The sequence below is a fragment of the Piliocolobus tephrosceles genome, chromosome 17, assembly GCF_002776525.5.
Source record: "Piliocolobus tephrosceles isolate RC106 chromosome 17, ASM277652v3, whole genome shotgun sequence".
In the NCBI taxonomy this organism is placed as follows: domain Eukaryota; kingdom Metazoa; phylum Chordata; class Mammalia; order Primates; family Cercopithecidae; genus Piliocolobus; species Piliocolobus tephrosceles.
In genome coordinates this window covers 42580868-42595562 of record NC_045450.1, presented here as the reverse complement: position 1 = coordinate 42595562, position 14695 = coordinate 42580868, and the positions used below count along the sequence as shown (strand labels likewise).

Below are 14695 nucleotides of genomic sequence, written 5' to 3'. Positions count from 1 at the left end.
GCACACACACAATACACATAACATACAACACATACACACACAACACACACAACAGATATACAACACACACAACACACAAACAACACACGACACAACACATACAGTGCACATACACACAGCACACACAATGCACATACACGACACAAATGACACACAGAATGCACACACACACACACAACAGAGGAATTTTGTACCTAGAGAACAGACAGCAAGGCATTGTCTACCCCCACTGACCTCCAGGCCCCGTCTCCACTGGAAGCCAGGCTTCTTTCTGGTCCCGCCTCCTCTTTCCCAGAGAAATGTTTGTTATTTAGAGAACCAGGAATATCCGATACCACTCGTTGTGATGAGGGCACACATCGGCTGGCACGAAGGGTTTACCAGCGTTGCAGTGAGCTGGGCCTCATTTTGGCCTCAGTTCAGGGAACTGGAGCCCCCAGCCAGCTCTAACAGAACAGGAACAGCTGTAAGGCGGCGGTGGCTGTTTTATAGATGTCTGAGGATGAGGCGCAAGACCAGCCAGGCCGTGCTAGGGAGCAAGGCTCCTGTCCACATCTCTCCTGGTGCAACATGGCCCCATCTTCAACTCAACTTCTCTGCACACATCAGTCCCTCCCTGCTCCTCCCCCAACACACATTTCCCCTCTGGCCCCTCCACTCCCCCAGTGCACAGTCAGCTCTGCTACCTCTGTGCCAGTTCTAGCCCCAGGTCGTTACAATGCCCCATTCAAGCACCACCCTTCCTAACTGGCGCAATCTCAACAAAGCATCCAGTCGGGCCAGCCCACCCATGGGTTGGCTTCCGCTGGCCAGGTGTCTGTCCCTCACCGCCCCCTTCCACCACTGTGTTAACGCGCTACTTTCCTCCTGCAGGGTCATCAGGACCACAGCCTACCTTCTCTACAGCCTGCACTTGAATTCCTGTCTGTATTACTGGGCATCGGCCTATCAGGGCCTTGGCTCCACTCACTGGGTTTACGATGGCGTGGGAAACAGGTGAGCCACAGTCATCCCCGAAGGGCCACACCCGGGGGACCTTCCTGTTCTTTATAATTCACAGCACAGAGACTCCGGAAAGGAGTCTTATTACTGCTGTATTGGCAAGGCCACTTTGCTCCTAAGCAATCACTGGCATGATAAGGCTCAAGAGCCACGTCTTGGGCCGGTTGCAGTGGCTCACAAAACTTTGGGAGGCTGAGGCAGGTGGATCACCTGATACCAGGAGTTCGAGACCAGCCTGGCCAACATGGTAAAACCCCATCTCTACTAAAAATACAAAAATTAGCTGGGCGTGGTGATGCATGCCTGTAATCCCAGCTACTGGGAAGGCTGAGGCAGGATAATCTCTTGAGCCCAGGAGGCGGAGGTTGTAATGAGCCGAGATTGTGCCATTGCATTCCAGCCTGAGTGACAAAAGCGAAACTCCGTCTCCAAAAAAAAAAAAAAAAAAAAAAACATAAACAAACAAACCAAAAAAAAAACGGAAAAAGAGCCAGGTCACCACGTCTTCCCTAAGCTAAGGTTTCCTGAGCAACTACCTGTGTCAGACGGGAGGTACTGGTGTGAACAAGACTTGCTAGACAGATCCTTTCCGCATCCAAATTCTAGTAGGGTGTGCAAATACATTGTATGTGTGCATCTACTCCTGCTTTCCCGGGCACGGCCACGAGGGAATGAGGCCAGAGAATACTCCCCAGCACAGCTCCCCAGGCACTGCTACCATGGAGGCACGGGCGAACAAGGTGAGACCCACTTGCCAATCAGAGAGCCGTCATCCATTATGAAACTTGCCCAAGGGATGATGATGACGTGTGAACCAAAAAGTATCTGGCACAAGTTTCAATCAATTTAGAAAGTGTATTTTGCCAAAGTTAAGGACGCACCCATGGTACAGCCTCAGCGGTTCCTGATGACATGTGCCCAGGGTGGTCGGGGTGCAGCTTGTTTTTATACATTTTAGGGGGACAGAATACATCAATCAATACATGTAAGGTTTATATTGGTTAGATCTGGAAGGGCGGGACAACTCAAAGGGAGGAGTGGCTTCCAGGGCATACGTAGATTTTAAAAGTCTCTGCTTGGAAAAAACAAAACAAAACAAAACAAAAAAAACAAAAAAAGGCCGGGCTTGGTGGCTCACACCTGTAATCCCAACACTTCGGGAGGCCAAGGCAGGCAGATCACCTGAGATCAGGAGTTCAAGATCAGCCTGGCCCACACAGCGAAATCCCATCTCTACTAAAAATACAAAAATTAGCCAGGCGTGGTGGCAGCATCTGTAGTCTCAGTTACTCGGGAGGCGGAGGCAGAAGAATCACTTGAACCTGGGAGGTGGAGGTTGTGGTGAGATGAAATTGCACCATTGCACTCCAGCCTGGGTGACAGAGCAAGACTCTGTCTCAAAACAATAATAATAAATAAATAAATAAATAAATACATACATACATACATACATACATACATACATACATACATACATACATAAAAATTCCCTGCTTAGCAATTGGTTGAAAGAGTTATCAGTAGGAAGAAATGTCTGGGTTATGATAAGGGGTTGTGGTGAGCCAGGTGTTTTCATGCAGATGAAGCCTCTAAGTGGGCTTTAGAGAAAAGAGACTATAATGTTTCTTACCAGACTTAAGGTCTGTGATGATGTTAACGCTGGAGGAGTATAATGAGGCATCTCCAACCCCCTCTTCCTTCACGGCCTGAATTAGGTTTTCAGATAACTCTGGAAAGCCCTTGGCCAAGAGGAGGGGTCTGTTCCGATGGTTGGGGGCCTTATAATTTATTTTTGGTTTACAATGGTGATGATGGTGACGATGATGATGATAACAGCAGCAAGGCTTGTAGGATACCTATTTCGTGCCAGCCCTGTTTAAAGCACTGAACACAGTAACTCACAGCCATCACATCAGATAGGTACTCGTACCATCCCCATTTTACAGATGAGGTAGCAGATGCGAGTCACACGGTTCATGAGTTACAGAGCTGGGATTTGAACCCAGGTGTCATGGTCACAGAGTCCTAACTCCCTCAGTGAAAAGGAAAAGTGCCAATCTGGTGGCCAGAGGGAGCGGGGGAGGTGGGCATGAGCACTGTTGATTTTACCAAAAGTCATCAAAAGTTACAAACATTTAAAAAAGTTTTTTTAGCCAGGTACAGTGACTCATGCCTATAATCTCAGCACTTTGGGAGGCCGAGGTGGGCAGATCACTTGAGGCCAAGAATTTGAGACCAGCCTAGTCGACATGGCGAAACCACATCTCTACTAAAAATACAAAAATTAGCCAGGCATGGTGGTGCATGCCTGTAATCCCAGCTACTTGGGAGGCTGAGGCAGGAGAAGAATCACTGGAACCTGGATCGGGGAGGTTGCCGTGAGCCAAAATTGTGCCACTGTACTCCAGCCTGGGCAACAGAGAGCAAGACTCCGTCTCAAAAAAAAAAAAAAAAAGTTTAAAAATTATTTTAATAAACAGACTTAATTTTTTTAAAAAGTGGCTTGAAGTTTATAGAGAGGTCCATTGGAAAGTAGAGTTCCCATATATATGCCACCTCCAATATTATTATTATTATTATTATTATTTTTTGAGACAGGGTCTGCTCTCTGCTGCTCAGACTGGATCTCGGCTCATTGCAACCTACGCCTCCCCGGCTCAAGTGATCCCCCCACCTCAGCCTCCCGAGTAGCTGGGACCACAAGCACACGCCACTGCACCTAGCTACATTTTTTTTTTTTTTTTTGGGATATATGGAGTGCTACCGTGTTGTCCAGGCTCGTCTCGGCTTCCTGAGTTCAAGCTATCTGCCTGCGATTGGCCTCCCAAAGTGCTAGGGTTACATTTGTGCACCTCATTTTAAGGCTGGATGGTGTTGAAGATGACACTCTCTCCCCTGCCCTGTCAAAACCCTTAAGCAGGAGAGTGAGCAGAGGGAGGGCTCTTGGAAAGCCCACCTGGCGCTGATGGGAGAGTGCACCGGGAGTGAGAGCAGGCAGCAGACAGCCAGCAAGGGCGCTGCTATGTCAGAGAGAGCAGCAAACCCTCCAGACCAACAAGTGGCTTGACCTAGGGGACGGAGGTCAGGGTGGGCAGGAGGGATGTGGGCAGGAGGGATGCACACAGGATGGGGGCTGGGCCTGCAGAGTCAGAGGGGAGGCTTGAGGGATGAGGGATGAGGAGTCCCAAGCGTGACTCCTAGAGCTGCCCCCTGGCAGCAGAGACAAGCCAGTTCTGTTTTCTGGGCCTCAGTTCCCTCACCTGCAAAATGGGGCTGCAAATGGGACTCCCACCCTAAAGAGGTGACTGAGGAGTAGACGCCTCTGAGCCCCTGCCCCAGTGCCTGGGTACAGTGGGTGCTCAGTCAGCCGCAGTGAGGATGAGAAGGTGGAAGAAGGAAAGGTCCAGCGGGGAGTTACTCACTGAAGGGTGTCCCACCTCCCCCTGGGCTGTGCCCACTAGTGACACAAAATGCCCATGGTCCAGCTCTCCACCCCCAGGCCCTTGCTCCCAGTTGGGAACAGGTGGGTCGCTTGCATCCAAGGTGGCAGCTTCGTAGAGTGGTTAATTGTACTGAACGTCTCCTCCCAGTATAGATGCCCTAACCTCAGCCACCATGGCTACAGCCGTGGCCTTCTGCCGTGAGCCCTGCCCTGAGGGGGAGCCACACCTTTACAGAGATGTCCCAGGCTGATTTTGGTGGCTCATGTCTAATCCCAGCACTTTTGGAGGCTGAGGCAGGCAGACTGCTTGAGCTCACAAGTTCGAGACCAGCCTGGGCAATATGGTGAAACCTCCCCTCTACAAAAAAATACAAAAGCTAGCTGGGCATGGTGGTACACGCTTGTAATTCCAGCTACTCAAGAGGCTGAGATGGGAAGATCGGTCGAACCCGGGAGGTGGAGGTTGCAGTGAGCTGAGATCGCTACACTCCAGCCTGGGCGGCAGAGCGAGACCTTGTCTCGAAAGAGGTGTGCCAGAGGCCAGGGCAGCCCAGGCAGGCAGGAGGGGAGTCCCTGAGAGCCACTGTGGGGTGGAGAGTATCAGGGATGGGGTCAAGATCTAACGCTTCCCCACGTCACCAGTGGCCCTGTTACCCGTTCCCATTCACAGCCCCGCTCCTGAGCCTTGACTAGGCCATGCATTCATTCACTTCCTCATTCATTTAACCCATCACAAGGAGGCAGAGAGGGACTTGAAGGCTCTTTCTCTGCAAGGGGGAGAACACAATTTCTACATGGAATTGAGCTCTGTGACCTTATCCTTTCTGAGACCCAGTGTTCCCACAGGCACAATGGGGGTAGCTTACATCTAGATTTCATATGAGAAATAATAGATATGTGTGGCACGTCTAGCCTGGGCCTGAACAGGTGTCAGTGACCCCTGTGCCTAGCTATGGCTATTGTTAGGGGGGAAGCCAGCATGGCAGGAAAGGAATTAATAACCTGGGGTATAGAGCTTTTAGGGAGTCACAAACCCCCCAGACTTCGGAGCTAAAATTTGAGCATATGTTGGCTTTTCTAGGGAAACAGAGCTGGCTTTCTCTAGATTCTCAAAGGGGCTTGTGCCCCAGTAAACTAAGAACTCTCCTCCCTGGGGCTAAGACTGGCACATCTGTCACTGGGCAGCTCGGGGAAGGGAGGGTAAGCAGAGCAGGGCGGGGGCGGGGCAGGGGGACAGCTGTCTGGGACCTCCTTCTGCAGGGCCCTCTGCCGGAGGAGCTCGAGCTGCCCAGCAGTGGGAAGGGCACGCTTCCTTGGCAGCAATACTCCTTTCCAAATGACATCCCGCAGGGAACCGCAACATGTGAGCCAAGTACGAGTAATGAAGGAGGATTCCTTAGAAATTCCAGTAGCATGAAGAATAACAACTTTTACAAAGCGAGCATTTGTGGAGTGCTTGCTGGGTGCCAGGGGCTCAGGGTCCCGAGCTCCTACAAATGCGAGGTCCTGCATCCTGCCCCAGTGCCCCCCTGCCCCGTTCTGCCCAGCCTGAAGCACAGAGGGTCCCCACAGACCCAACAGCGTGGAAGACAAGGAGACTAGGTGCCATGTCGTTGGAAGATTCCTCCAGCCGGGAACGGTTTGGGGTAAAGCCAGAGTTTTGTGGACATCGCGCCTATGTCCTCTCTCTGTTAGTAGCCCAGCGGCAGAAGCACCCAGCTCCAGGACAGCCCAGGGGTCTGCAGAGTTGGGGGTGCTGCTCCGTCCCGCTAAACGCTGCTTCGCGCGCCCTCTGATGGCCAGAACCAGTATGACGGGGGTTTGATCGGCCCGTTTTGGGTTCTGAAACTTGCAGGCAACAGGTGATGTGGAGGTGCAGGGCGGCCCGCAGCCCTGCCCAAGGCCCCGCAGCTATCAGAGGCAGAGCCCCTACAACCTCTGCTTCCTCCTTCCTGCATGCATTGCACGTAGTTACCTGCCTGTCCCCCCAGTGGACCACGAGCTTCTTGATATGGGCGAGTCTGTTCAGTTGCCCACGGCAGACAACAGTGGCTGTGAAGGCTTTGACACCTCCCTTGCTGAGAGTCCACCATGTGCCAGGCTGTCTTCTAGCATCTCATTTTGTCCTCATGGTCTTCTGTGAGGGACATTCTATTGCCCATCTTATGGAGAAGGAAACTGAGGCTTGGAGAGAGAGAGAGAGAAATTCGTCCACGTTATGCAGCTAGAAGGTGGCTGAGCCCAGCCAGCCTGGTCCGGAGCCCGTGTTCTATCTAGGACGCTGCATAAATAGCTGGTGCAGGAAAGCCTGCGGGGACTGCCTGGTCTCTAGGCCCTTCTGACCTCACCTTTGCTGACCCAGGGGAGGGCTCAGCCCGAGGGGTGGACAGGTGTCAGAGGGACCCTTGCTGCTCTGTGATAATCACACACAAGCGTGGTGGCTTCATGCCTTTTGAGCCGCTGTAGTAAAATACATGAGACTGGGTAACTTATAAAGAACAGAAACTTACTTTTCACTGTTCTGGAAGCTGGGAAGTCCAAGATCAAGGTTCTGGCATCTGGTGAGGGCTGCTCTCTGCTTCTAAGACAGTGTCTTGAATGCCACAGTGTCCACTAGAGGAGAGGAACACTGTCCTCATATGGCAGAAGGCAGAAGGGCCAAAGGACGTGGAAATCTTCTACCAGAACCTTTTGTAACAGCTTTAATCTATTTATGAGGGCAAAGCCCTCGAGGCCTAAACAGCGCCCAAAGGCCCTACCTCCCGACACCATTGCATTGGGAATTAAGTTTCCGGTGCATGAATTTTGGGGGACACGTTCAGACTAGAGCACTCAGGGCATTTCCTATGCTTTTTACCACACAGTAGGACCGCCTCCCCCATACCTCCCTTCCAGAAGGTTCACAAGCCTGCGTCAGAGGGTTAACTGCTGGTGGATGACATCTCAGAGAAGCAGACAGCGCCCAGCTCTTGCACTTACCAACTAGTGACCTTGTTGTGTGCCCTTTCCCTTTGGGGGCCTCAGTTTCACTATCTGGAGAATGGATGGGCTGGGGAGGGGTGGGTCAGAAAAAGTCATCCTCAAGATATCTTCCAAACTTGATGTTGCTTTTGCTTTTCATAAGCCAACATGGCAGGTGACAACAAACGAAAAGACTGGAAATTGAAGGAACACTGAAGGAAATGAAGGGAGCACAAGTCATTAGGAGTTGGAAGACCCTGGTCTGGCCTCCTGCCAACTCTTCCTGGAAATCCCCTAGAGCCTCAGTTTCCACATCTGTAAATGGGGATGGCAACATATCCTTAGAGACACAACCACACCTAATAGTATTCGTGAACCTTCTCTGCAAATGGCAACGTGCTCTGCGCGTGCAGGAGGTGGTTTTTCTTGCCTAGATGAGCTGTAAAGGGTTTCTGTCTTTTGCGCAACGTGCATCTATCAGAGGCATCTGAGCCAGACCACTCAGGGGCTGCAGAGTGGGGCCTATGATGACCCATGTTCCCTTTCTCCTCTCTCTCCAGTTATATTCGCTGTTACTACTTTGCTGTGAAGACCCTCATCACCATCGGGGGGCTGCCTGACCCCAAGACACTCTTTGAAATTGTCTTCCAGCTGCTGAATTATTTCACGGGCGTCTTTGCTTTCTCTGTGATGATTGGACAGGTATCAGGGCACCAGCCCGGCTTCCCACCCCACCTGACTGCAGGGCCCCCTCCCACTGTTGCCAGAAATGTCACCCTCTGTGCCTGTTCCTTTTGGATTAAGCCTGGGAAAGAGCACTGGACTGAGAGTCAGGGGCCTGGAGCACTGTGCTCTGTGCGGTGGAGGGGGTGGTGGTGAACTCGGCCCTGTTTCCTCTCTGAGGTTATTCTCATTTGAAATGTCAGTTCCTCTGGGTGCACTGGGCTGAATGGTTTTCTACAGAGACTGAGGGAGAAACCCCTGGTGTAGTTGGTGTGTGCCGGGGCAGCATCTTACATTCTGGTCGAGACACGAGGTGACAGTCAGAGGTCCTCAACGTTACCTTTGAAGGGCCCCGCCCCGAGGAACAGCACACTGGCTTCCTATTTCCTCCTGCATGGAGTCAAAATGGCCGCCGTCACCGAGGGACTGTGTTGTACCAGAATCAGCCCAGCCCAAGGAGCTTTCCCCACTGGTGTGGTCCCAGGGACCTGAGGCCAGCAAAGGGCTGGCAGTCTCCCTCCCTTCCTCTTCCCCACATCCATGCTGGAGGCAGAACTTCCCATCAGTAAAACTTTCTCTGTGTGAGGACATCTGCCTTCCCTGCTCCCAATGCCCCGCCAGGAGCACATGCCCCTGGTCTGTGTGAACTGACACATCCCAAACCCATGGAAGAGCCCCCACTCCCATGACCCAGTGGCTTCCTTGACCTCCCCTAACCTTTCCTCCTAGATGAGAGATGTGGTAGGGGCTGCCACCGCGGGACAGACCTACTACCGCAGCTGCATGGACAGCACGGTGAAGTACATGAACTTCTACAAGATCCCCAAGTCCGTGCAGAACCGCGTCAAGACCTGGTACGAGTACACCTGGCACTCACAAGGCATGCTGGGTAAGATGGTCACACCCTGACAGCCACCAGCTCCCAGCCAACTCCTGTTGCCTGGTGCCCGGTGCCCTGCCTTCGGGGCACCTCCCTTGTCCTCTGTGTCTCTGAGGCCCTGAGTACTGGGGCCTCTTTTGACTGTGTCCCCAACCTTGGTGTGAGAGGGGCCCAGTGGGTCCCCTGAAATGCCTCCAGCAGGGCTGTCATGAGATCCCTGGAGACTTGGGGGGCTTGTCTTCTGTGTGCCTGCCCCCCTCACTTCACCCACCTTGAAATGCATCCCCATCCAAGAGTGAAATGCAGTGTGTGTGTGTGTGTGTGTGTTTATTTATTTATTTGACATGGAGTCTCGTTCTGTCACCCAGGCTGGAGTGCAGTGGAGCAATCTCAGCTCACTGCAATCTCCATCTCCCAGGTTCAAGCGATTCTCCTATCTCAGCGTCCCAAGTAGCTGGGATTACAGGCATGTGCCACCACGCCCAACTCATTTTTATATTATTAGTAGAGATGGGGTTTCACCATGTTGGCCAGGCTGGTCTCGAACTCCTGACCTCAGGTGATTCGCCAGCCTTGGGCTCCCAAAGTGCTGGGATTACAGGTGTGAGGCGGAAGTGCAGTTTAAATTAAAAAGAAGAAGAAAAGAAGAAGAAGAAGAAGGAGAAGGAGAAGGAGAAGGAGAAGGAGAAGAAGAAGGAAGAAAGAAGAAGAAGAAAGGAAGAAGAAGAAGAAAAAAGAAGAAAGAAGAAGAAGAACTCTCTGTCCCTTCCTCCCTCCCTCCTTCTCTCTTCCTCCTCTGTCCTCTCTTTCTCTCAAGGACATTGTACGCCCCATGATGGGGGCAGCAGGCTTAGCCCTGGATCTCCTGGGGCAGCTCTAGAGCTGCACAGCCAGGTTGGGGTCCTGAGTTCATCCCCCGAGCTGCAAGACTACAGGCATGTCACTGCCATTTCCTCATCTGTAAAGTCGAGATTATAGTAGGGCACCTCTTGGGTTGCCTAAGGGATTTAGTAAAATAATTTTGCCTTTAATCCCAGCACTTTGGGAGGCTGAGGCAGGAGGATCACTTGAGCCCAGGAGTTCAAGAACAGGCTGGGCTACATGGCAAAACCCCATCTCTACAAAAAGTCAAAAAATTTAGCTGGGCATGTTGGTGCATCCCTGTAGTCCCAGCTACTCAGGAGGCTGAAGCTGGAGGGTTGCTTGAGTCTGAGGAAGTTGAGGCTGCAGTGAGTTGTGACTGTGCCACTGCACTGCACTCACTCTAGCCTGAGTGACAGAGCAAGAGCCTGTCTCAGAAAAATAAAAATAAGTCCATGTGCGGTGGCTCATGCCTGTCATCCCAGCACTTTGGGAGGCTGAGGCAGGTAGATTGCTTGAGCCCAGGAGTTTTTAGACCAACTTGAGGAACATAGTGAGACCTTGTTTCTAAAAGAAAAAACATTTTTTTAGCTTCTCAGGGTTCAAAGTATTAAAAACATTTTATTTTAATAAAAACTAAGATAATCTTTATAAAACACTCTATTAAAAAGTGCCTGGCTTGACTGGGTGTGGTGGCTCACTCCTATAATCCCAGCACTTTGGGAGGCTCAGGTGGGTGGATCATCTGAGGTCAGGAGTTGGAGACCAGCCTGGCCAACATGGCGAAACCCCGTTTCTACTAAAAATACAAAAAATTAGCCAGCCTGGTGGTGGGCACCTGTAGTCCCAGCAACTTGGGAGGATGAGGCAGGAGAATCACTTGAACTAGGGAGGTGGAGGTTGTAGTGAACTGAGATCATGCCACTGTACTCTAGCCTGGGCGACAGAGAGAGACTCTGTCTTAAAAAAAAAAAAAATGGTGCCTGGCTCACTGGCTCATAGAAGTGCTCCAGAGACTTTAGTTCTTGCTGATGTTGTCCTTACAGGGGACCGGGAACACAGGTGACCGATAATTGCAACAGTGCAGGGGCTACTAACATAGTAACTGAGTGGGGGATGTCAAGGGAAGGCTTCCAGGAGGAGGTGACATTAGTGTTGGGTTCTGAAGAATGAGTAGGAGTTTGGGAAGTGCACAGGGGTGCTCCTGGCAGAGGAAACGGTATTGGCAAAGGCTGGAGTTGAGAGAGGGCGCTCTACAAATCTAGAGTGGTTCCGTATGGCAGGGCAATGGTGTGCCCTGATGAGCCAGTAGGTGGGTACTTGGCCCATATGTGTGCCTGGGGTGGGGCCTGGCTTTGCCTCTAACCCTTGCCAGGCCTTGTTCACAGATGAGTCAGAGCTGATGGTGCAGCTTCCAGACAAGATGCGGCTGGACCTCGCCATCGACGTGAACTACAACATCGTTAGCAAAGTCGCACTCTTTCAGGTACACCCTTTGGTGCCCTCACCCTCAGGGCTGTGGGAGGCTCCAAACCCAATCTTCTCTAAACAGCGTTCCTTTCCCTTCCTCACTGGGACAGGGCTGTGACCGGCAGTTGATCTTTGACATGCTGAAGAGGCTTCGCTCTGTTGTCTACCTGCCCAATGACTATGTGTGCAAGAAGGTGAGCTGGCCCGGCAGCCACTGCTGGGTCTGGGGTTCACGATCCCCCTGGCTTTCAAGGAGCTGAGCTGGAGGGGCACCTGCCAGCCTAGGGCAGAGCAAGATTGTTGGGGAGGGAGAGGAGGGTCTGCGGCTTTGTGTTGCGGTGACCTGACCAGATCCAAGAGCAGGAGCGGATTAGGAGGCTTTGCCAGTTCTATGCAATCAGCACACATGTGCCTCTGGCTTTGCAAAGCATTTCCTCAGCTCCATTGACACAGGACCATGGGGTCCAGGACAAAGACCCCCGCACCTTACAGAAAGAGAAGCCGCGGAGCCTGAAGAGGGGCAGGGTCTTGACTGTGTAGCTGGAATTGCTTCTGGGGTCTCTGTCTTCCCATCAGGAAAATGGGGCAGGAGAAGGGGTGGGCTTAGGTCAGAGGTTGCAAGCTGGTGGCCTTTGGGTAAGATCCAGCACACAGGTATTCTGTGGGTTTTGTTTTTCTATGTAATTTTTTTTTTTTTTTTTTTTTTTTTTGAGACGGAGTCTTGCTCTGTCACCCAGGCTAGAGTGCAGTGGTGCGATCTCGGCTCACTGCAAGCTCTGCCTCCCGGGTTTACACCATTCTCCTGCCTCAGCCTCCCGAGTAGCTGGGACTACAGGCGCCCGCCACCTCACCCGGCTAGTTTTTTGTATTTTTAGTAGAGACGGGGGTTTCACTGTGTTAGTCAGGATGGTCTCGATCTCCTGACCTCGTGATCCGCCCGCCTCGGCCTCCCAAAGTGCTGGAATTACAAGCTTGAGCTACCGCGCCCGGCTTTCTATGTAATTTTAAGAAAATGTAGAATCGGTCCCCAACCTTTAAACATTTGAAGATTTCATATAAAAATTCAGATTTCTGGCTGAAAACAGACAATCTGCCAGCACTGGGTCCACTTTCCCAAATGGCAAGAGCCAGCTGGGGTGGAGGAAAGGTTGCCCCAAAGGGGGACATTGTGTCCCTTCCTGATGCCACAGCCCCCACCGCTCCCCACTGCCCCACCCTAGAACCCCCTCCCTGCTCAGCTTCACCCTCTGATCCCAGAGAACATCTGGGGTTGAATCCTGGGCTCTAACCTGTCCTTGGGGTTCAAGGTGAGATCAAGGTCACCTGGTGAGTGAGGGGAGGGATCAGGAACCCAGGTTTCAGTCCTCTTGCCCAGAGCTGTTAATAAGCCTGGGTGTGCGTACAAGGGGGAGAACATTACCCAATCAGGCTCTGCAAGACTTGGGAAACCCTGTCCCCAAGAAGTTCCCTGTCTCCAGGTTATATGTTGTGCAGCAGTGAAATTTCTGGAAGCAGAGAGCCAGGGTGAAGAGGGGGAAAGGATGCTTCAGAGGGCTGAGGATTTAAAGCTGCAACCTTAGGGGCCAAGGGGGGTCTGGGAGCAGTAGAGTGACTTGCCTGACATTGGAGTCACTTTCTGGCTGTGCAGCCTTGGGCAAGTGGCTTGCCCTCTCTGAGTCCTGCTCATCTCATGGATAAAGTGGGAGATGTTGATAGTACCTCCCTCATGGGGTGGTTATGAGGGCTGAATAAGATGTGCATACAGAGCTTACCACTGTGCCTGGCACACAGAAGGTGCCAGTGCTGTTGCTGTTATCTTCGCGGGTGATGCAGGGTTTGCTTCAAATGAGAAAAAGTGAATCTAAAGTCTGTGATTGCAAATTAAATTGAGCACTTGGTGAGCACGTGTGAAGGGCGCCCTCTGCTGTCTGGTTTTGCTCTGCAGCGATCTCTCTGAGACACCCTGGGCGCTGGTTAGTGAGGTGAAGGTCCCCTCACTCTTTCACCCTTCTCAAACTAAACAGAAACAGGGAGGCAAACCTCTCTTCTTTTTTGTTAAGGAGGTCATGCATGTGTGAAATGCACAGGAATTTTCTGTCAAATAAGTCCAAAGTGTGACAGTTACTGCCCTTGGTCACTTCCCGGATCCCTTATTTATTTATTTATTTGTTTGTTTATTTGAGACCAAGTCCCACTCTTTCGCCCAGGGTGCAGTGCAGTGGCACTGTCTCAGCTCACTGCAACTTCCACCTCCCGGGTTCAACCAATTCTCCTACCTCAGCCTCCCAAGTAGCTGGGATTACAGGCATGTGCCACCACGCCCAGCTCATTTTTTTAGTTTTAGTAAAGACAGGGTTTCACCATGTTGGCCAGGCTGGTTTCGAACTCCTGACCTCAGGTGATGTGCCCACCTCGGCCTACCAAAGTGCTGGGATTACAGGTGTGAGCCACCACACCTGGCCCCCTTTTTAATTATTATTATTATTATTATTTTTCTGTAGACCTCCTCTTCCCCTTTTAAACACATGTGACTCACCGTGAAGGCATGAGGATTGGAAGGCGCGTGGCAGACTAGGTGTTTCTAATTACAGTCCAAAGCAAGCTACTCCTTCATGCATGCGTTTGGTTTGACTTGGGATTAAGGCCATTGTATGCATTTGCCAGGCTGCCACGGGACACTGCACAACACCACAAGCTGGGTGGCCTCTCTCCTCGGCTTGTAGGTGGTCATCTCGGTTTTGTGTGTGTGTGTCTCCTTGCATCCTCTTGTCTCTATGCCTGTCTTTGTGTCCACATTTCCATTAGGACACCAGTCATATTGGATTAGGTCTAGAAGGACCTCATCTTTAGGAATTACATCTGCAATGACCCTGTTCCCAAATAAGGGCTGAGACACTGGGGATGAGGATTTCAACATAGAATTTGGGAGGGGTACAGAATTCAACCTATAACAACCATGAACTCTGGAACTAGATTATCTGGGTGCAGATCCCAGCTCTTGGGCAAAGAGCGATCTTACCTCCGAGGGTTGTTGAGGATAAGTAGTACACCACATAAAGCAATCTGGGGCTGGGCATGGTGGCTCACGCCTGTAATCCCAGCACTTTGGGAGGCTAAGGCAGGCAGATCACTTGAGGCCAGGAGTTTGAGACCAGCCTGGCCAATGTGGTGAAACCCTGTCTCTACTAAAAATACAAAAATTAGCCGGGCGCGGTGGCGCATGCCTGTAATCCCAGCTACTTGAGAGGCTGAAGTATGATGCCTGTAATCACAGCTACTTGGGAGGCTGAAGCACAAGAATTGCTTGAACCCAGGAGGTGGAGGTTGCAATGAGCTGAGATCATGCCACTGCACTC

The 14695-nt window shown here is 51.6% G+C and overlaps 1 protein-coding gene across 2 annotated transcripts in view; it reads left to right on the top strand.

Annotated features, from left to right (window-relative positions):
• The window catches only part of CNGB1 (cyclic nucleotide gated channel subunit beta 1), a 90511-nt gene that overhangs the window by 58835 nt on the left and 16981 nt on the right, over positions 1-14695 (top strand). For both annotated transcript variants that reach the window (XM_026456872.2, XM_026456871.2), the window contains exons 25-29: positions 874-996; positions 7966-8107; positions 8858-9017; positions 11258-11355; positions 11450-11533. In XM_026456872.2, coding sequence (XP_026312657.1) covers positions 874-996; positions 7966-8107; positions 8858-9017; positions 11258-11355; positions 11450-11533 — 607 coding nt within the window. The remainder of the gene's footprint in view (positions 1-873; positions 997-7965; positions 8108-8857; positions 9018-11257; positions 11356-11449; positions 11534-14695) is intronic.